Source organism: Octopus bimaculoides, chromosome 1, assembly GCF_046866305.1.
Source record: "Octopus bimaculoides isolate indiv1 chromosome 1, ASM4686630v1, whole genome shotgun sequence".
NCBI lineage: Eukaryota > Metazoa > Mollusca > Cephalopoda > Octopoda > Octopodidae > Octopus > Octopus bimaculoides.
The window spans coordinates 130,292,076-130,316,150 of NC_142928.1; the positions used below are offsets into that span (position 1 = coordinate 130,292,076).

The window sequence follows — 24,075 nt, forward strand, 5'->3', positions numbered from 1 at the left end:
TATTTCCAGGCAAGGTAATATATCCCTATGGCTAGGCATGTTTTTCACAGAAGACTTGAAACGAACAACATTGATTGTATGATGGATGATGATGCTTGTTTGCAACCATCACATTGGTTTGCAACCATCACATTGCAACCAGCACAAGGGCGCACGCACACACAGACATGCACACACACACACACAATAGGCTTCTTCCACTTTTCAAAAGTTTGTAAGTGGATTACCAAATCCACTCACAAGGCTTTTGTTGGCTATATTAGAAGGCACTTACTCAAGGTACTAAGCAGTGGGACTGAACCCAAAAGCACATTGTTGAGAAGCTAGCTGTTTAACCACATAGCTATGCCTGTACTTAAAACAATATTCTGTAAACATTCTTTTGCCTACAAATAGATAACCAACATGTATTTGTGCTAAAATAAGTTGATTGATATTGAATTTACTCTGTAGGGAAAAAAATGGGATTGAATAATGAAAATCTGTTTCAGTAACAGCTCCAAAGTCAGTTGTGATAACTCTACAAAACATTTCCTTTCCAAAAAGGAGAAACATACAAAGATTAACTCTCTTGTCATTTCATCCTAAAAATCAAATATTTTATTTTGCAATAATTTATAATTAGCATTTTAAATATAAATTTATTTACAGTTTTTTTTTGTTTTGTTTTTCAGAGATTTTATTCCTTCTCTTCATTCCTAAAATACAATTATTTTAATATTTATATTCAATATTTAAGAATCAAAATAGTTTGTCATCTGATATTGTTTACTCAGCTTTATATTAAATAAAATGCCACCTAACTGGTTGCAAACTAAAAAGTAGGAAATATTAGTCCTCATAATCATAATCATATCTACCATACTCATCAGCAACAAACCATTGCAATTTGTATACAATGTTCTGAATTGTCTTTAGAATAAAAATATTAAAAGATTAATAATTTTGTGTTCTTTATAAAAACAATTTAAGATTTAAAAATATATTTTCAATTTTCTTTTTCAAAATATTTAAATACATGTCAAATTTAAAATATTTGTTGTACATTTGATATTTGTCATAGATATAATGTTTGTCAAATCATTCTTTTGTGTAAGTTTTTATACCACAGAGAGAAGAGAAATCTGATGTGTCAAAGTTGATCTTCATCTAAAAGTAAAATGAAATTTTACAGTTGCAAATTTTTTTCTTTACTCCAAGGCAAAGTATCAATTCTGAAAGACCATATTCTGCTTTTCCCCATGATATATGAACTTGTCTAAATCCATGAACCTCACTGTATAGTTTTTGCCAACAAAGAGCACCATCAGTTTCCTCAGATTCTGTTTTTGACACGAAAATACTTGGCATGCCAATGTTTCTTATACATAGACATAATCCCTATGCCGTTAAAATATTATATACTTCATGACATAGATATCCTATAATTTTCTGTTTGCTTTTAAGGAGTATCATAAAGGAATCATTAAGCTACCAACCAGTTGAGAGCACAATGTGATTTCAGTTCTCTGAAGTTAATTCACTTCACTTATGGCTGCTTGTGTCCATGCAAAAGACACAGATATTAAAATGTCTTATTTCTCCTTACTAAAAATGTAGAGCTTTTTGTGCCTGACCAAGTGAAACCAATATGTGTTGTTGCTGCAGTAGTTAGGCAATAAACAGAAGCAACGCTGTCATTTGAATATATTTCCTTAAATTTTTTTTTAAGATTTCTTGTTTTCTACTTCTATGTCAGCTACAGTCTTCAAGAGTGAATTACCACTCATATCAATATATTGTGAGGAATAAGTATCGGAGGATGACAAGAGGATATCCTTGTCATTTGGCAGAGCTTTCCGTAAAAAGTTATCATTTTTCAACTGTCTGACTTTCTTCCGAATTATCTGATGCCCAATTTTGCTTTCTAGTGACATTGTTCGCCTACGGAATGTGAGCTCATAATCTGAGTCATTATCACTAGAAGCAGAATTAGAATCTGTATCATGGCCTTCACTGTAGCATCGTGATTTTCTGATCTCTTCTGACTGCTTAATTTTTTTTTCAGGAAGCATACCAAATGGATCTCTTGCTAGAAATGTTTCCTTCTCAGGAATCTTTTGTTCAACAACAAAAACACCTTCTTTTGTCTCTTCTTCATTCCAAAACAACTTTGAAGCATCTGAGGCAGAAAATGAATGCAGAATGCGGTTGCCACGCCATTCTGATATAGTTTGTTCTCTTTGAATATCTACAATGATGTCGCTATCACGACGTTTGAATTCTTTCTTGTATTCTCTGATAATTGTCCCAGTTTCTGGATTTACTTTATTCCCTTCAGAAAATTTCCGGAAATTATCAATAATACTATTCAAATTCTTTGTTCTCAATACTTGTTTGTCGTTTATTCTTCTTTTTATCTTTGGTGATATTTGGTGCAATGAATCCTGAATCCTTTCCATTATAGTTCCAGAGGACTTCTGTGGGAATTTGTCCAAACTAATCAGAAGTGACTTTGGTCTTTCAGGAAGTGCTGGAGGTCGGACTTCCTTTTCTGTCCAACTTTCCCCTACATAATTCACCTCTTCATACTCATGGTTACTCTTTTGTGACAGATTATCATTTTCATCTTCTTCTTTGATTTTTTTACAGGAAAGATCCCACTCTGATTGTGCCTTAGGTGAAAGAAACTGTTTTTTCTCTTTAAGATCAGGAACTATTTCCTGTGATGCATTAGCAGCATCAATATCCCAGTAAATATTGCTACTAATAGACTGAACTTCCACAGAATCTGCAGTTGAAGGCAACTTTAAACTTCTTTCTAGTATAGGACTATTTAGAGACAATTTGTTTTGGGTTTGTGATTTTTGACGTTCATATTGCAGAGACACAGCACTGTCTGTTGAATTTGATCGAAATGTTTGGAAACGATAGTCTCTAGTAATTTCTGAATCTTGACATGCTAATTCAGATGCACACATAATCCCAGAGTCCCTAGAGCAAACTGACCCTTTCATTTCTGTTGGTGTCTTGGCTTGAATTGCATTGATGTGATCATCTATTAACTGCTGCGGAATGTTGACATTTAAGTGAGGTTGTAACTCTGAATCGCTGTGTCGAAAGATACACTGTCGGTCAAAAGATTCACGGTTGATATCACAATTCATCACTACTTTGTCAGGACATGATATTGTCTCAGAGACAACTGAAGAAGCTGAACTAGGATTATACAACCAAGATCTGGCAGGCTTAGGAGGAGGATTAGCAAGTATGGAGAAATCTTGAATCCGGGTTCTTTGATATTCTTCATGAGTATTTCTCCTCAAAGTGGCAAACATACTTGGATCATATGATGTTCCTCGTCTCAAGTTCACTGGTTTAGAATTTTGATTAAATAGTAATTCTTTATTAGAAATTCTTTCCCAATCTGAAATATTTCTTACAGTTGGAGATGCAGCACCATCATTGTCTTTCTGATTCATTGCAATATAAATATTGGTGCGGATTGTGGCCAGAATTTGTTCAGCTCGAGGAGAAACAAATATCAACCTTGCTTCACCAATATTGGTCACCCTGAATAAATATATATTAATGAAAATTAAAATTAAAAAAAATTTTTAAACAAATAATTGTATTTAAAGCAGAATTAATTACACAAATTTTTTTTTTTTTTTTAACTATTTTTTAATCCTATTATTTGATGACTTGTACAGCTGAAAATTTAAATAAAGTATGTATCCTGTATTATTTTTTTAATGTCATAAAATCCCAGTTATTTTCTAGTTTTAGTAATGACAACTGAAAGTGGAGTTTTTTTTTGTTTTTTTTTTACTCTTCCATAGCTCAAATTTATTCTAACTTAGTTAAGTAAGCTACTGATGCATTCATCAGTTTTATGAGGCTACTTTTTTTTTTTATCTATAGCTTAATCAGAGATAAAAGGGCTACAACTGTGAACATTTTTTTCCTGGCTTCCAAGATTGAGGTATAAAAGAAGGAAAAAAATCAGTTATCTGATCAGAGACCTGTTCAATTGCTTCCAATAGACTGGACTCCACTAAAGACACCTAAGGGTCGGATGGTAGTGTTAAACCAAACAATAGACTAAGTCTATCAGCCAAGAATAAGCACAGTCCATTTAAAAGCTTCTGCATTTTCTCAAATCACTAAATTTCACTCACAGCCATAGTATAAGACACTTGCCCAAGGTACCATGTGACTGTAAAGCAAACTCTTTAAGCAGACTGTCCTCTCTGAAACCATAATGGAAAAGATTCAGGATTCATTGCATCCTTTCTAACAGTAGTGAACTGGTCTACTCTGTAATAGCTACTTATATTGAAGTAGACATAGCTGTTGGAAATTAATTACTATAGCTTTAAAAAGATTGCAACATCAAGAATAGATGGTGAAACCTGAAATACCTTTAATGACAGATCTGCAAGTTATGAGGAAGATCTATAATCAAAAGTAGATTTATGTATTAGAGCTTGTATATAGTTGCTTGATGCCTGATGAAAATAGCAATCAAATTCCTCAAATATAGCCTACTGTCTTAAACAACGATACAATTTAGTCTCTAATACAAGAAAGATGGAAATGGTCATATGTCTACCTGACCAGAGCAGACCTAGGCCTAAACAACAATAGCAATTATGTCACCTTTCTCACTGAATCATAGCAATTTGACCACTGAGATTTAACCACTTGACATCAGGAATGAATGAGATTAAAAACTGAATAATGATTAATATGCTGACTACCTTAAGTAAAAACCCACTTCAGTCATGAATGACCATAGTATTGCACCTAGAAAGTTTCTCTACAAGGCACAAATCCGGGCATGGTTGTTTATGGAAGACCAGCAGTTGCCCATACATACCAGCCTCCCCTCTCCATGCCACTGATGTTATCCAAGAGTAAGGCAAAGGCCAATACAGCTTGGCACTAGTGATGTCGCAACTCATTTCTATAGCTGAGTGGATTGGAGCAACGTGAAATAAAGTGTCTTGCTCAAGAACACAACACACATTCAGTCTGGGAATCGAACTCACTACTTCATGATTGTAAGCCCGATGCTCTAACCACTCAGCCAGTCAACGCAATAATCATTAGTCAGTTTCTTTCTCATTCTTGCCACTCACATGATTAGAGGAGGCTTTTATAAAATATGAGAAATGCCTTTTTCCCCAGACCCACTGACAAAAGGAGATGTTTACACAGGACTGCTTTTGATTACAATACATTTAGAACAGTGTTGCTGCTATACATAGAAATATTTATAGAGATATTCATCCAAAAAAGAAAATTCAACAATCTCTAACCCACTAATACACTTGTCTAGCAATAGACCATGTTTTCTCTCAAAACCCCTTTCACATCTAAATTCTTTTTAAGAATCTGTTATCATCCAGAAACCATAATATACAAATTTACCTAATCTTTCATTTCTAGAAATTTCCTTTCTTACAACACTTTTACTTGTCTGAAGAGAGTAAGGAAAGGGTGGGGTGGGGAGGACATGTATGAAATGATTCTCTCCTGCTTCATAAGAAGCTAATTTTTAAATATACATACAGTTCTACACACAATACAAACATTCAAACATACATGTTTGTGTTCTGTGTGTGTGTGTGTGTGTGTGTGTGTGTGTGCGCGCATGCATGTATGTGTTCTCTACTAATTGTCATTATTTGAAATCTTCCTGAAAAGAAGGAACTGGTTTCTAATGACAATACAAAGCTCCATCATTCAACTCTAGATAACAAAAGCAATGTCCATCATTCAACTCCAGATAACAAAAGCAATGTCACATTTTGTCCTTGAGGAAAGTTTTGCATATTTTTACTGTTCTGCTTACAGACTTTATTTGCAATGTGCATGTTAGCTGGTTGACTTCTTTTTCTGAAAACCTTAGCTTTTTCAGATTGTCACAAACAAAACCTAAGAGCACAATTATTGATATAAATGTGAATTTATAATCTGGGTATAAAAGCTGAAAATTTTAAGCAGTTGTCTTTAGTTATCCTCTTTCTCCTGTATTTTCAAAGAGGTATTCACATCAGTAGGGTGCACACACACACACACACACACACACACACACACACACACACACACACACACACACAACATTGTTTATTAAATTCATATCAACTTTCCTATCATTCTAACTTATCTAACCTCTTGCTTTCTACGCCTATCTCTTTGTGAATGATTTATTCATACATTTCCTGGTACTTCAGACCACAGCATAGAGATATGACACTAATTAGGATGGTAATTTACCACAATGAAGAAGATATGTTTGAGGTAGTTAAGGCCAAGGAAATTAGAGTAAGTGTGAGATTAAAAGAAGAGGGAGAGAAGAAATGCCAGAATTAGAGAGAAGTAAATTAGAGAATTATAATAGAAAAGGAGAGTAACAAACGTGATGAAAGGTGAGAAAAGATAGAGAAAAAAATGAGAAGTAAATTAAGAAGAAGAGGATGGTAAGAAAGAGAGAAATGGGTAGATAGAAAACAGTGGCTTCATGTATTCCAGAGGTTCTCAACCATTTTTTATGTATGGAACCCTTTGTTTACAATTTTACTCTGATGGACCCCAACAGCCACTTGATGTTTAAAAACTAATTTTATAGATACTTCTCATAAAATTCCTATTTTGTTATTTACTCATCCACTTGTGAAGGTTAAACTATATAAAACGTTTCTTGCTGTTTCATGCAATATGTACATTTAAATCAGAATTTTGTGTGCAACATTAAAATTCTACTGTGGCTCCCCAATTTCCTATTTTGCTAGCATGGACTCCCCAAAATATTATATGGATCCCCAGGGGCCATATGGACCCCAGTTGAGAACCTCTGGTTTATTCATACAGAAGCTTCAGGGAGAATCTAAGATTTGTAAGTGGGGAGGGCATTGTAGGACTTTACTAAAGGCTGTTTTAGCACATGCAGCCTTTCTCAGGATAAACTGTGTAAACTCAGAAACATGTTTTCATTGCTGCATAATACCTCACTCCAAATATATATATAGTCGTGTATATATATATATATATATATATATATATATATATATATATACGGTTTCATTTTCCTGTCTTGTTTTCCATCCGCTGCTATCCTCCATGAAAAAATTTAATTTGGGTTCGTGGGAAGAGCCATTTTAACGATGCGTCCTGCCCTAACTCTTCGAAACGCCAGTGTTTTAATGGTGGCAGCTGATGAAGGATATGTTCTCTATGTGGCCTGCTTGTTTTTTGTAACTTGTTTATCATTTTGTCCATGTTTTATTGCAACGTCATGTACCCAGATATGTATCTATATGTACATGTAGATGAAGGTATGTACATACATGTACATATAAATGCATATACTCATATATTGTTTATATATATATATATATATATATATATATATATACACACACACACAATGGGCTTTTTTCAGTTTCTGACTACCAAATCCACTCACAAGGCTGTGGTCAGCCTGAGCCCATAGTAAAAGACACTTGCCCAAGGTGTCACAGAGTGGAACTGAATCTGGAACCATGTTGTTGGGAAGCAAACTTCTTACCACACAGCCACGCTTGTGCCTATAATATGCAAAGATCCTAAACTGCATCCTAAATAAATGTTATTCAGTGGCCTAATAAGGATTCATTAATGCACTGTAACTACTGACTCATTGGTAGATACAGTTTCTCTTCTCTACCCCTTCTACCACTATTTCAATAGCCTCTGTTCTTATAAACTAGCTTGCTGCATAACACCTCACTCCAAACAGATGTACCTGCCTCTTCTCTCATCATCCCTATTGTCGCTCTACCCAAACTAAATATTTTGTTCAGTCTTTTATTCTCAGGACTACAGCTACCTGAAATCACCTCACTACCCATGTTTTCCTTGTAGGTATTGATCTATGGCAGTTTAAACTGAACCTCAAAAACACTAATCTTGCCAGTTTGAGAAAGCCCAGGAAGGACACAGATGCTGCTTCTCCTCATATAACTCTTTAGAAAAATAAAACTAATAATCCATTGGCATTTATAAGGTGTTACATCACCAATTACATTTAGAATTTATATATCACTATTTTGTTTACCATTTCTTTTCTTGAGTTTAATTTGAATCTTATTCTACTCATTTTCCATTTTATACTTTACAGAATTTTTTTATTATTCATGGTTATTTTATATGTCTTTATTTTAATTTAAAAGTGAGCATAAATCAAAAATATCTGAATATATTGCAACATATCACTGCTATATTAAAATTCAAAGGCTTAAATACAATAAAACTTCAGACAATGTTAAATTAATATCATTACTTTTATAAGGTGGTGAGCTGGCAGAATCATTAAAATGCTGGGCAAAATGCTTAATGGCATTTTGTCCATCTTTACATTCTGAGTTCAAATTCTGCCAAAGTTGACTTTACCTTTTTCCTTTCAAGGTCAATAAAATGAGCACCAGTTGAGCACTCAGGTTGATGTAAGTGACTTACCCACTCCCTAAAATTTGCTGGCCTTGTGCTAGAATTTGAAACCAATACTATTACTTTTATATAGCAGCAAGCTGGCAGAATTGTTGGAACGCCTGGCAAAATGTTTAGCAGCATTTCATCTGTCCTTTACATTCTGAGTTCAAATTCAGCCAAGGTCGACTTTGCCTTTCATCTTTTCAGGGAGTGATAAAATAAGCACCAGTTGCACACTGGGGTCAATGTAATTGACTTACCCACTGCCCCAAAATTGTTGGCCTTGTGCCAGAATTTGAAACCAATATTATCATTATTATATTAAAAGTGTTATAAAAAAATAAAATTGTTACTCTAATCAGTATCTGTAGCATTGTTTACTTCTCTTATCTGAAAACAACAAGGCCATAAATCAGAAGTTTCACAAAACTACTCCCTATTTTCTCAAAACAATACACTTCTATAGAATTACTTGTCCTTTAAAAAAAATAAATAAAAATGCACTCATTCTTTACATCAATGCCTTGTTTTTCTGTCTCTCTCTCTTAAATAAATAAATATAAACAAATATCCATGTCAGAAATTACAAATTGTTTCATTTACATAAGTTTACATCTGTTTTTTATCTGTACTCTGTGTGTGTGTGTGTGTGTGTGTGTGTTTTTATCTGTACTGTGACTGTGTGGCGGTTGTTTAATGTCTATGTTTCCATACTTTCAAGAGTCAAACAGAATTCGTTAAAACAGATTTTCTATAGTCAGATGTCCTTTCTAGAACCAACCCTCACCAGTTTCCAAGCATGGTAATATTTCTCCAATAGCCAGACATGTTTCCATAGTAGACTGGAAAACAAATGACACCACTTGTATGACAGTGACATTCATTTACAACTATTACAGGATGTCAAGACAAAGAGATACAAGTACACACACACATACACACATATATAATTGGCTTCTTTCAGTTTCTGTCCACCAGCTCTACTAACAAAGCTTTTGTCAGCTCAGGACTACAGTAGAAGTTCCCCTCTGAGGCACAAGTCCGTGCAAGGTGGTTTGTGGAAGACCAACAGTCACCTATGTATACCAGTCTCTCCTCTCTATACCACCGATGTTGTCCAAGAGAAAGGCAAAGGCCAATACAGCTTGGCACCAGTAACATTGCAACTCATTTCTACAGCCGAGTGAACTAAAGCAACATGAAATAAAGTACCTTGCTCAAGAACACATCACAGCCTGGTCCAGGAATCAAACTCACAACCCCACAATTGTAAACCTGATGCTCTAACTACTGAGTCATGTGCCTTCACATGATGTTGAATAAGGTACTGCAAAATGAACAAATTACACTGTGCAGATTGCAAGACATGTTGATATGTTGTGTATGATACAGTGAAGCCATTATAGCATGTTGTGTAGGACAGTGTGACAGTCATGGAATGTTATGTAATGTGATAGTCAGAGTATGTTGTTTAGGGTGCAGTGTGGTAGTTATAGCATGTAAGAGAGTATAATGTCTTATTATAGCATGTTGTTTAGGGTGTATGAAAGTTATAGCATGTCATGAGAGGTTACAAAGTGACAGTCTGGTCATGTTGTACGGTGTGAGATGATATCAATCAGTTCAAATTGATTTTGATGTATAGCATTTGCTTATTTGAGATGAAGTGTTATAGTCAAATCCTGTTACATCTATTTTCTTCTACGCCTAGTATTTTTATATTTCTACATTGGTAATTGAAACAGATGTGGAGGCACAATGGCCCAGTGGTTAGGGCCGCAAACTCGCGTTCGGAGGATCGCGATTTCGTATCCCAGACCGGGCGTTGTGAGTGTTTATTGAGCGAAAACACCTAAGCTCCATGGGGCTCCGGCAGGAGGTGGTGGCGACCCCTGTTGTACTCTTTCGCCCCAACTTTCTGTCACTCTTTCTTCCTGTTTCTTGAGTAACACTGCGATGGACTGGCGTCCCGTCCAGCTAGGGGGAACACATACGCCATAGAAACCGGGAAACCAGGCCCATGAGCCGGGCTAAGCTTTAAAAGAGCAAAAGAAAAAAAAAATTGAAACAGATACAAATGAAACAGAGAAGCATTACATGGCATTGAAAATGATAGTTATGGAGACATTGAATACAACGATTATGACAATAACAGGTAAAAATCAACTTACAATCCACTCTCAATAATAAGAATATTGTTAGTTTTATCTTTTGGTGCCAGGGACTTGACATAGAACCTTTTTAAAGTAGACAGTGGCCACTCATAGTTGCTATCACCTGTCTGCTTCTTTAAAAATAAGGAACTTGGTGTAATTCTCATAAAATAATCACCAGTAAGTCCTAGACTTACTGAATATTCATTTTCTCTGATCCAAACTTCATAAGAATCTGAAAGAGATTTGAAATAAAACTGTCTTAGATTTATTTTTATTTTACATTAGCATGAGAAAATAAACAATCATTTTCATACATCATAAGAAAATAGTATTATATTTCTGTGGTAATGTGAAAGTCTGATTGTGTAAAATGAAATGAGTATAATTGGGAATTAATAACATAAGAATATGGAACACTAGCAACTTTCCTCTACCCTAGCAACCATCAATATTAACAACCTCAATGCCCAGCTTCCCAACAATAACAAACTAAACTATTTAGGTTGAATAACTAGAGGGCTTCTACTAAGTCACTTGAGCTATTAGAAATAGCAACCAAATGTCCTTCGAATTACAATCTATTGTCTTGAAAAGAGAGGAACACATTGGATAACACTGTACACTCGGAATACTACATTGTCTAAATAAAAAGAAATGGTCATAACTGGAATGCCTTTGATTATAGGCCTGCTCAAACAGAGCTGACAACAACACCACTAACAATACTAGGTAAAAAGGGAACACCACATAATCACTTGACATGTTTAAACTAGCAGCCAAATTTCCCTCAGATCACAGTCAAGTGTATAATTTAAAGGTGATCTGGCTAATATTCCTATAACAACAGCAACAAGAACAGTTTTATATTGATGTGTTATATAGAAGAACTAAACTCCTGCAAGAGTAGTGAATCAAACAGTAAATCAGTGTAGTCTGGCGGTCTGAACAAGCATCCATTTGAAGTACAAAAATATTTTAACCACTCCAGCTATTACACTATATTTCTACACTAGAATACACAACACTACAATACCTGGGTCAATGAGTGAGCCCCTACATAGTTGCTCAACCTGCTAGAAATGGCAGCCAATTTCCCTTCAAATTACATCATATCATCTTCAATAAAAATAGAAACATTGAATTATGTAGATCTGTATATCCAATGTCTGAGGAAGAAAATGCAAGAGTTTCAGGCAGAATGTCTTAGATCAGGTGTCCTCAACCACCTTGCCACAGACCAATACCATGCCATGGATCATTTGGTATCAGGCCACACAGAAAGGATAAATTTTAAAATTTTATTTATATTTTATTGACTATCACAATCAGTGAGGCGTTTTTGCATATATGTCTTATGTTTGTAATATATATGTATTATACATGTAATAATTAAATTATATATTATGCACGTTATTGTTTCGTTAGATGCATGGTCCTCTGATCCATGGAAAAATCATCTTGTATGAAACCAGTCTGTGCTGCAAAAGTGATTCAGGGGCCACTGCCTTAGATCATAGATATTTTCAAGGGTTAAACAACAACACTACCACACTTAAACTACAAAATACAGAGTAAAACCATTAAAATATCACAATATAGTCACATTTCATAATTTCAGTTTATTTTCATTCCATAAGACTTTTTAGGACAATCATAATAACAATGACAACAACAAAACCAATATCACAACTAAAAACAAATTAACAATAATTAACAAGCAATGTACCCCTAACACACTCCCAATAACAACAACAATGAAAACTCTACCCACCACTAGTACCATCACCAACGATAACAGCAACAATATCCCTACCACCCCTATCAACAATATCTGTACCAGTTACAACATTGTACCAAATTAACTGATCTAGATTGTAACAGCAAAGATAAGAAAACCATGGTGAAAAGTTCAATAATTCAATGACTCAGAAATTAAAATAAATATTGAATAAATGGTTCAGTCTGAAATAAATAAGTAAATAAATAAATAAATAAATGAATAAATAAATAAATAAATAAATAAATAAATGACATATTTTGAAGATGTTAGGAAGTATGAAGCAGAAAATGTGGAGGTCACAGCTTCTAGATGTTATTTTGTCTGAGATATTTTCTTAGACAAATAAGTAAAGTTCAACTCTAAACACTTAATTCTTGTTTAGCTTCAACTTAGCCTGATTGAATAAGCTTATGGTTAAAGGCAGGCCTTGACCATCCACATCATATAGCATATCCAGGGCCACACTATCCCATGTATCCTTCCTTTTATTTAAGGTGGTAGGGATGTGATTTGTGGGATATTTGGCTGCTATTTTTAACTAGCCAAACAACTATATAAAAATTCCCTACTTAACTCATCAAATAGTTGATGAAGCCTTTTTCTGTGGAAATCAGATATATCCACTTAATATGTCAAAACCCCTAACTGCAGAAAGCAGTTTTATACACCAATGTAGCTGAAGAAAGTCCTGTTTGAAACTTATTTTTTGCTGAGATATATCAAGTTTAGGACATGAAACTTGGCTTGTAAAGGCCTGTTGGGGCAAGCGAAAGCGAAATCATGATGGCACCTGTGCCCAGCGTTGCCTTCCTGGCACTTGTGCTGGTGGCATGTGTAAAGACATTCGAGCGAGATCGTGCCAGTACCGCTGGACTGACTCCTGTGCAGGTGTCACCATTTTGAGCATGACCGTTGCCAGTACCGCCTGACTGGCCTTTGTGCTGGTGGCACGTAAAAGCACCCACTACACTCTTGGAGTGGTTGGCGTTAGGAAGGGCATCCAGCTGTAGAAACTCTGCCAAATCAGATTGGAGCCTGGTGTAGCCATCTGGTTCACCAGTCCTCAGTCAAATCGTCCAACCCATGCTAGCATGGAAAGCGGACATTAAACGATGGTGATGATGATGATGATTGAGGCAATGTGACTTGCATAAAATATCAATTCTACTTTTTGGAAGATATTTAACATATTGCTAGAATAACCATGCAGTAAAAAGGTTAAATGATCTGGTGGTTATTTATCTACCAGTTAAAATATTGTCTAAATCTAGTGAATTGTGCTACTGGCGTAGAGATTAACTATCCATTCATCATCATCATTTAACACCCATTTTCCATGCTGGCATGGGCTGAACAGTTTGACAGGAGCTGACCAGCTGAAGAGCTTCCCAGGATCTATGTCTGTTTTGGCATGGTTTCTACATCTGGATGCCTTTCCTAATGCTAACCACTTTACAGAATGTACTGGGTGTTTTTACACAGAACCGGTATGGATGCCTTTACGTGGCACCAGCACATGTGCTTTTTATGTGGCATCAGTACCCATGAGCCCACAAGGTTAGGATCACTCAGCTGAAGAGAGATGCAGGGGACATGCCTGTGTGCAAGGACAACCACGACTTTACTTAGCTTCTCAAGCACAGCAAACCACCAGAAGTCTCAGTCCCTTGTCAGTTTCATATACAAGTTATCACAATGGACTATACAGACACTACAACCAGCAAGTATTTTGTGGATGTGCAATGCTAAGTTTAAATCCCTCCATAAGGAAAAACTTACAATAGGATACTATTCCTTTTTAAAGTAAGAAACTTCTCACAACAATTTAATATAGATTAAAGGTACAGGCATAGCAGTGTAGCTAAGAAATTTATTTTGCAACCCTGTTTTCAGGTTCAATTCCACACTTTGGATACAGGTCTTCAACTAAGGCCCCAGACTGACCATTACCTTGTAAATGAAATTTGGTAGACAAGCTAAGTGAATCATAGTTGTTGCCAGTGTGCTGACGCGTAAGAGGCACCCATGCCAACAACACATAAAAGGCACTTGTGTCATTGCCACATAAAAGGCATCTGTGCTGGTGACACGTAATAAGCACCCGTGTCGCTGACACAAAAGATATAAACAGACATAAATAGGTATCATATGTAGATAGTTGGAACACTCTGTAGCTAGCAAATATTGTGAGTTATCAGTGCTAAATCATTTTTACTTTTATAAATTATAATTAAATTAGTACATCATATGAAGATACTTTATAAATTTTAACAAGTAACCAGGCCTTATTCTTTTATATATATGTAACTGAGTGATGCCATACAATATATAACTGACTGAATATCAAACAACTAGCCAAGAGATATTTAACTCTAGAATGATCCTGTTCACCTCGCTAAAAATAGGTACCCACCAGGCAGGGACAACTCACTGTATTTTTAAAACGGTATTCTAAAAATACAGCAGCATTTTTAAAATGACAAGTGGCTTGTCAGTTTGCAGTACAATTTCAATTCTTGATGGTATAAATTGGAAGGAGATGAATTCCACAAGGTTGATATTTGTCAAGATATACTGCAAGGAGACTGAGTCTTTGTTGATGTTCCAATAATGAAAGGGGCTAAGGAACTCACCAATCCATATATTATAGTTTGGTGTGCTTATATATTCAGAAAGTTTTAATGAACACAACTTATTCTGTAACTGTGGTAAGGTGAGTGAGCAAACTAAAAACATATTTAGTCTCTCACAGCCTGGTACTCAAATCCTACTGTAGCTGATTACCTTTTATCCATCTAATACTTGAAAAAAAGAGGTATCAGTAATATATCAATCCTAAGGCAGCGAGCTGACAGAAATGTTAGCACACCGGGTGAAATGCTTAGCAGTATTTCGCCTGTCTTTACGTTCTGAGTTCAAATTCTGCCGAGGTCGACTTTGCCTTTCATCCTATCGGGGTCGATAAATTAAGTACCAGTTGCATACTGGGGTCAATCTAATCGACTGTCCCCAACAAAAAAATCTGGGGCTTTGTGCCTAGAATAGAAAAAAAAATCAATCTTTTAGCATTCAGATTACTCAGTCAAACAATGTTTACTTATTGAAATTGGTTTGAATTAATTATGCATTATCAAGTAGCTTCAAGATTTCAATGATGTTGATTGTATATTTTTAGAATGACATTGTATGGTAGGTGTGAGATGCTGAATCTGACCCATTTGAACATACAACAGGTGGAATATATGGACCTGAAATGGCCAGTTTAAATTGCTAGAGGAGTGTTACAAGAATTGACATTTGTAAGGTATCTTATCTTGTTTGAAATCATTATCATTTAATATCTACTTTCCATGCTAGCATGGGTTGGATGGTTGAACCAGATCTGGGCTGCATCATGCTCCACATCTTATATTTAAATGTTTAAATTCCATAGGATTCACTTTTAAATCCAATTTCTTTGAAGCCAATATGATAGTGCATGTAGGATACTGGGATATATTTATTTAACCATCTCTTTACTAAAAGGACCAGGCATTTGCACAAAATATATTCTTATATTGCAAATTTTTGATCTTTGTCCTTTAGTAGCCATCTCATATGTTTTTAAGTCATTTATGATAACTGAAATGCTAAACAAGTGATATAGAGTGCCCAGTGAGCTAGGTCCATTGCATTCATATTGATACTCAAGTGTTACAATTCTCATTTCAACCTCCTGATCCACTATTTATGTAAACTGTTGGTAGTCCAATCATCATACCAGAGGAACAGCAAAGAGAAACTGTGCATTATTATTATATTTCCAGCTATTTATATTCTGAGTTCAAATTCTGCTAACTCCTGATTGATAGAATAAAGTACTAGTCTAGTACTGGAGATCAATATAATCAACTATTTCCTTCTCCTCAAATTTATGGCCTTGTACCAAATTTAGGAATTATTTTTGTTGTTGTTATTATTATTATTGTTCAGTAGTTTTATTTTTATAACGTGCTTTCACTTCACTACCGAGCGCAGCTCTGTGTGCCTTGGGTATGTGCTGTGGTTTGCTGTGATGCTCTTATGGTTACTGTATTGAAAGTGTTTTGCGTAGGATGTGTGCAGTGCCCAGTAGTGCAATTTTCTGTATGTTATATATATTTGTAAACCCTGGTGTTTTTGTTATGTATTTGTCTGAATATTTTTTTATTATACCTAAGGCACCTACTATGATAGGAATTGTTTCTGTTTTTAGATTCCACATTCGAGTTACTTCTATTTCCAGGTCTTTGTATTTTGAAAGTTTTTCCATTTCTTTTAGGGAAATGTTGTCATCTGCTGGTATTGATACATCAATTAGAAAGCATTTTTTTTCTTTTATTATTATTATTATTATTATTATTTAAGGTGGCGAGCAGGCAAAATCATTCAGTCATATCTTACCATCTTTGCTTTCTTTGCAATGAGGCACTGTTTCAGTTCCTGTACTACTACTTTCAGGCCCTTTCTTTCAATATTATACTTCCTTTTCAGTGCCCTGTATTTTTGTTTGCTTTTAAGCTCCCCTTTCTCTTTTAGGTCTAACACAGAGATTTCCTTCAAGAGCATGTCTAACCCTGCCTGGATTCTTCTTTTCCACCATGGATCTTTTCTTTTGTCACTCCCATTATGTTTTGTTTTTCTTGACATCATTACCCACGTTTTCTGCTACAACAATACTTGCTGCCTTGATCAAATTATCTGTTTCTGCCATGATGTTTGTTCTGCTGTATTTTAGAATTTCATTGACATTTTTCGTTTCTTGGTTCAATTTCCATCGATCAACCTTTTTAAGGCTGCAAATAATGTCGCTATCGTTCTCCTGTAGTCTTACCTTTATTCTGTCATAGATTACCTTTTGTTCATCTGTTATGTCGCCATTAGTTTTATTGTCTTCTTTGATATGTCTCTCATCAAGTAAACTACCACTGCTCCTTTCCTGTGCTATGGGATTACTCTTATTAGTAAAACTGTATTTTCATTGTCATACCCAATGACTGGTGTAGCAGCACCATAGTCAACTGCTACAAAGGTAAAGGTGACACTTTAGATACAAATAATTACAGAGGCATCAAGCTGTTAGATCAGGTTATGAAAGTTACGGAGAGGGTCATAGCCCAACTAATTAGGGAGCGAATCAATTTAGATGAGATGCAGTTTGGGTTCGTGCCAGGTAAAAGCACCACTGATGCCATATTTCTAGTAAGACAGCTGCAGGAGAAATACCTAGCCAAGGATAAACCTCTGTACCTGGCTTTCGTTGACACGGAGAAAGCCTTTGACAGGGTCCCCCGATCCCTTATCGGGTGGTCAATGAGGAAACTTGGGATAGAAGAATGGTTAGTGAGAGCTGTGCAAGCCATGTACAGAGATGCTGCCAGTAAGGTGGGGGTTGGAAATGAGTACAGTAATGAATTCCGGGTAGAGGTAGGGGTCCACCAAGGTTCCGTCCTCAGCCCCCTCCTATTTATCATAGTCCTCCAGGCGATCACAGAGGAATTCAAGACAGGTTGCCCCTGGGAGCTCCTCTATGCTGATGACCTTGCACTAATTGCAGAGTCACTATCAGAACTAGAGGAGAAGTTTCAGGTGTGGAAGCAAGGACTAGAATCGAAGGGCCTTAGAGTCAACCTAGCTAAAACCAAAATCCTAATAAGTAGGAAGGTAGATAAAACACAAACCCCTTCAGGTAGATAGCCCTGCTCAGTATGTAGAAAAGGAGTAGGTAGTAACTCTATAAGATGTACCCGGTGCAAGCTATGGACACATAAGAGGTGCAGCAATATCAAAGGCAGGTTAACTAGGAAGTTAGTTTTTGTATGTGGCAGATGTTCAAGTGCAATAAACACTGTAAACAAACAGGAAACAACTTCTATCTCATTCCAGGGAGAAAAACTAGAGGTAGTCGATAGCTTCCGCTATCTGGGTGACCAAGTTAGTAGTGGGGGTGGGTGCGCTGAAAGTGTAGCTACTAGAATAAGAATAGCCTGGGCAAAGTTTAGAGAGCTCTTACCTCTGCTGGCGACAAAGGGACTCTCACTCAGAGTAAAAGGCAGACTGTATGACGCATGTGTACGAACAGCCATGCTACATGGCAGTGAAACATGGGCTGTGACTGCTGAGGACATGCGTAAGCTCGCAAGGAATGAAGCCAGTATGCTCCGTTGGATGTGTAACGTCAGTGTGCATACCCGTCAGAGTGTAAGTATCTTGAGAGAAAAGCTGAACATAAGAAGCATCAGTTGTGGTGTGCAAGAGAGACGATTGCGCTGGTATGGACATGTGGTGAGAATGGATGAGGATAGCTGCGTGAAAAAGTGCCACACCTTAACAGTTGAGGGAACCCGTGGAAGAGGTAGGCCCAGGAAGACCTGGGCTGAGGTGGTGAGGCAAGACCTTCGAACATTGGGCCTCACCGAGGCGATGACTACTGGCCAAGACCTTTGGAAATGTGCTGTGCATGAGAAGACCCGGCAAGCCAAGTGAGATCGTTGCCAGTGCCCCTGGACTGGCTCTTGTGCGGGTGGCACATAAAATGCACCATTCTGAGCGTGGCCGTTGCCAGTACCGCCTGACTGGCCATCGTGCGGGTGACACGTAAAAGCACCCACTACACTCTCTGAGTGGTTGGCGTTAGGAAGGGCATCCAGCTGCAGAAACTCTGCCAAATTAGATTGGAGCCTGGTGTTGCCATCCGGTTTCACCAGTCCTCAGTCAAATCGTCCAACCCATGCTAGCATGGAAAGCGGACGTTAAACGATGATGATGATGATGATGATCTCTGCTGCTATTTTCCATGACCCGTCTTTTGATAGCTTCGAGCTCTACTTCTGTGAACCAACAATTTTTTCTTATTGCTCTAGTTGAAACAATCCCTTTTCTCTCCAATGATCATGCATATGTAGTCAGTAACCCCTAATTTGAGCACCATTTTCATCTACTGGGCTGCTCAGATAGTAACATTCCATGACCATAGCATTAATTTGCTTGCTCCATCTACGCCATGTGTGGTGGTCCCTTTCTGGATATTGACAGGCTGGAGCTGGACCAGAATCTCTGAGCCTGCCGGGTGCAACACTGTCACCATCAGTGGCTTCAGTTTCATTACCACCATTATTCACAATATTTTGTTTTGTCATTGTCACCCATATGAGGTAGCGATTATCAGGTTGCGCAATTACCAGTGTTTTTATTGTGACACCATCACTAAATGTATCATTAATCAGCTCATGAGGAGGAGGAAGCTCCACTTGTTTCCTTTCATTATTATTATCATCACTGATATTGTTTTTATGTGTAGTAGCAGCAGTGGTTGCAGCACCAGCAACAGTAGCATGGGTGGGGGTAGTGGTAAGGGTAGTAGTTGGGCCTCAGATACCTGTGCTATCATAATAGTAGTAGTTGTAGTGTTAATTTAGTGTTAGTTGTATTTAGTATTAGCAGCATATTATTATTATTATTATTATTATTATTAATATTATTACATTATTATTATGATTATTATTATTATCATCATCATCATTATTATTATCGTTATATTATTATTATGATTATTATTATTATCATAATCATCATTATTATTATTATTAGGGCAGTGGATTGGTGAAATTGCTAGAGTATCAGACAAAATACTTCATAATATTTGTTTTAACTCTTTACATTTTAATTTCATCCTTTTCATCTTTTGGGAGTCAATAAAATAAAGTACCAGTCAAGTACTGGGGTAAATTTAACCCTTTAGCATTTAAACTGGCCATATCTAACCCAAGTATTCTACCTCTTTTATGTTAAAACTGGCCAGATCTAGCATCTCACACCTATCCTACATTGTCATTCAAAAAGTAAACAATCACATCATTGAAATCTCAAAGCTAGAAGATAATGCATGATTAATTCAAACCAATTTCAATAAATAAGCATTATGTTTGACTGAGTAATCTAAATGCTAAAGAGTTAATCAACATCTCTCTCTCTCTTACTTGAATATGAAAATACAGTATAAGTGAGAAGTGTCAAGAATCTCAACCAAATTGGACATGATTATAGAGCTTATAAACAGTGAGGCAGTTTTTTGAATATTCCATTTGTTTGTGAAATACTTGAATGGTGATTTTTTTTTTTTTTAACTGATGAGCTCAGCTGTTAGAAAGAAAAATAAGTACAACAATCTGTAAACTTCCTGTTTCAATACTTACTGACACCATCATCCATTGGCTGGAAATAGAAGATTTCCCGTAGAAGGCATACCCAAAGATATGTCTCACAAGGAGATGTTGCCGAGAAAAAAAGGATAGAAATGTCCTTATTTTGTATCTCAAAAGCATGTGGATGAGTCTTTGATTTGGTTGTATGAACAATACCAGTGACATTCTCAAGCAGGATTGTTGACAGTTTGGTGTCAGGAAGACAGGCTTGATCAGAATTCAAATAGATGTCCAGTTTAGCCAGAAGCTTACCAGCTGACAAGTCACTTATTTTGTGTAATACAATCCATCGGTGGACCCATGCCTGATAAAATATAAAAAAAAAGGTAAGTGAACGGAAGAGAAACAGAGTTATAGAGTGTGTAAGAGTAAAGCATAATAAGGTGATTGTATATGTATGAGTGAAACTTAGTATGCATAATATACATCTGGAAGATCCTCGAAGCAATTGTCCCAAACTTTGGTATCGAAAGTTACACAAATAAAAGAACTGGATGCCATTGCACAGTGCCAAGGACTCCAAATTTGCCATCAAGATGTAAGAAAAGATACTGCAATAGCCTGGGCTTCAGAGGTCCACAGCTCTTCAATATCCTCCCGAAGGACCTGAGAGACCTGCATGCGGTGGATGTAGGTGTCTTCAAGATGAGGCTGGACCTCTTCCTGTCAGATGTCCCAGATGAACCAACTTCACGGCAAGAGGTGCAGATGAGAGCAGCTGCATCAAACTCTCTCATGCACCAAATCTCAATTCCTGAAGTAAAATTCGTGAAGTAAAATTGTGTAGCAACACCAAATGTCAGTGCCCCAGCATGGCCACAGCTCATGAGCTGAAACTAGATAAAATGAAAAAAAAAAAAAAAAATGAAAAAATATGAGATGTTTATGTTCATACACTTAGCGTATGCTTATCAGCATCATCATTTAACATCCACATTTCCATGCTTGCATGGGTCAGATGAAATTTGTTGAGGCATATTTTTCTATGCTCAGACACCCTTCCTGTTGTCAAACCTCACCTATTTTCTAGCAAAGTAATATTTCCTTCTGATCAAGCATGTTTTCCATGGATGAATTGGAAGTGAACAACCTTGCTTGTATGACAATGATGCTCATTTACAATCGCCTGATGTCCAGACAACGGTACACACAAACACATACACACACTCACACAGATACATACACACACACACACATATAAACACACACACACACACATACATATATGCATGCACATACACACCCACACACACATATATATATATATATAAAGCACACACACACATACACACACATATACACATCATCATCATCATCATCGTCATCGTTTAACGTCCGCTTTCCATGCTAGCATGGGTTGGACGATTTGACTGAGGACTGGTGAAACCGGATGGCAACACCAGGCTCCAATCTAATTTGGCAGAGTTTCTACATCTGGATGCCCTTCCTAACGCCAACCACTCAGAGAGTGTAGTGGGTGCTTTTACGTGTCACCCGCACGAAGGCCTGTCAGGCGGTACTGGCAATGGCCACGCTCGAAATGGTGTCTTTTATGTGCCACCCGCACAAAAGCCAGTCCAGGGGCACTGGCAATGATCTCGCTCGAAAACCCTACGAAAGCCAGTCAGGCAGCACTGTCAACGGTCACGCTCAAAATGGTGCATCTTATGTGCCACCCGCACAAGAGCCAGTCCAGGGGCCCTGACAACGATCTCACTTGGCTTGCCGGGTCTTCTCACGCACAGCGCATATATATCGTCGTCATCGTTTAACGTCCGCTTTCCATGCTAGCATGGGCTGGACGATTTGACACACACACATATAAACATACACACACATATACACATGCACACGCATTTATATACACAAGTAGATATATGCACACACATATCATGTGTGTGCGTGTATATTTCCGGATTTAGCGCACAAAAACGAAGACTTTTGAATCTTACCATAAATATAATTTAATAGAACCGTACACACGTGCTCCACTTGTGGCGTACAACTAGTGTGCGATCCTGTAAATTGTATTTATCCAACAGTCTGTACTGATGAGAAACAGATATTTTCGGTAAGAAAGTATTAATTTCGAAACATGTTTACAGATAATTGTATTTTTTTTATGTAATTTTCACTGGTCTTGCCCGATTTACGTTTTTGTTACTTCGCTAAATTCCCTTTGAGAATTATTCGGTCTTAGTAGACACATGACATGTGATCTTCTTCTAGCACATTAGCAGTCCACCTAGTGGCCTCCTTTATATATATTTTTATATATACATATACAATAATCCTTTGAGATCTCAGATATTATTCTGAATCTCCGATTCTTTTAATGTGCTTGTTCCCTGGTATTAAATTGATATTAATTAATATCCAATTTTTTACCCTATTGTTTAATTTAATTATATATACATATAGGTATATATATATATATATATATATATATATATATATATATATACACACACACACATATGCAAACAAAATACAAAAGATGAAATAGCCAAAGGAAGAAGCAAACCTGACTGCCCATATAACAAAAAGGATATGTATATATATATAAATACATTTCTTTCTCTATTTCTTCCCCACCCTCCATCACACCATTAAATTTTTTAAATAAATAGATAAATAAATAAATAAAATGTCCAGAACGTGGAGGAGCATGGAATTGGGACTGTTTTTGAGAGCCTGGCACTGTGCTGAAGGAGATAACCCAGACAACATAATCACAGCTGTAGTGAGGAGCAATGGTTACACCAGAACATTAGCACAGATAGAATGAAAGAAGCAGGAGTTTAGCCGCTCCCACACTCGCATTCGATCCCATATCAGCACACTTGATGCCATCTTTGATAATAAACATAGCAAAGATGACAAGGATGGGAGCACGGATGCAGATGAAGGATGTCACCCCCACTTGTAGACACTCAAGGAAGCAAAGAAGAAGATTCAAGCGAGAAACCTGTCTGGAAAGTAAACCCAAGTACAAGTGCCCCTAGCACCATCAAAACGGAAAACCACGGAGGTAGAAGAGCCAAGAAAGAACAACTAAAAGAAGCAAAAGTTAAAACAAAAACAAAAGATGAAACAGCCAAAGAAAGAAGCAAACCTGACTACCCATATAACAAAAAGGATAAAAAGAGAAAAGAGACAGCACACACAAATGTGCAAATTCTACTTGAAAGGTGTCTGCTGGCATGCAGAGGAAGGTGCAAACTGCTGTTTTGCACAACAAAGACCCCACTACATAAACATGAAACAGGGCAGAAACCATGGGCCAAAAGGAAAGGACTATGCATCACCTGCTCCAAAACGGAGGTACGCAAATGTAGTGCATGCTACAAACCAGACTTATCAACATGTTGTTGAAAGGGCAGCTGCTAAACAACAATCTTTTTTGTGCATGGCACAAAAAATTGTACAGCAGCTGACCTGGCTACATCAATCTAACAGA

At 36.7% G+C, this 24,075-nt stretch overlaps 1 protein-coding gene across 3 annotated transcripts in view; it reads right to left on the bottom strand.

Annotated features, from left to right (window-relative positions):
- Window positions 1-574: 574 nt before the first annotated feature.
- LOC106870823 (uncharacterized) overlaps window positions 575-24,075 on the bottom strand; it is a 46,301-nt gene continuing 22,800 nt past the window's right edge. For 2 of the 3 annotated variants that reach the window (XM_052970335.2, XM_089358185.1), the window contains exons 2-4: window positions 20,607-20,919; window positions 10,629-10,845; window positions 575-3,552 (exon numbers count right to left, since the gene is read on the bottom strand). In XM_052970335.2, coding sequence (XP_052826295.1) covers window positions 1,707-3,552; window positions 10,629-10,845; window positions 20,607-20,919 — 2,376 coding nt within the window. In that variant the 3' untranslated portion in view covers window positions 575-1,706. The remainder of the gene's footprint in view (window positions 3,553-10,628; window positions 10,846-20,606; window positions 20,920-24,075) is intronic. The other variant, XM_089358186.1, reaches the window with a different exon arrangement.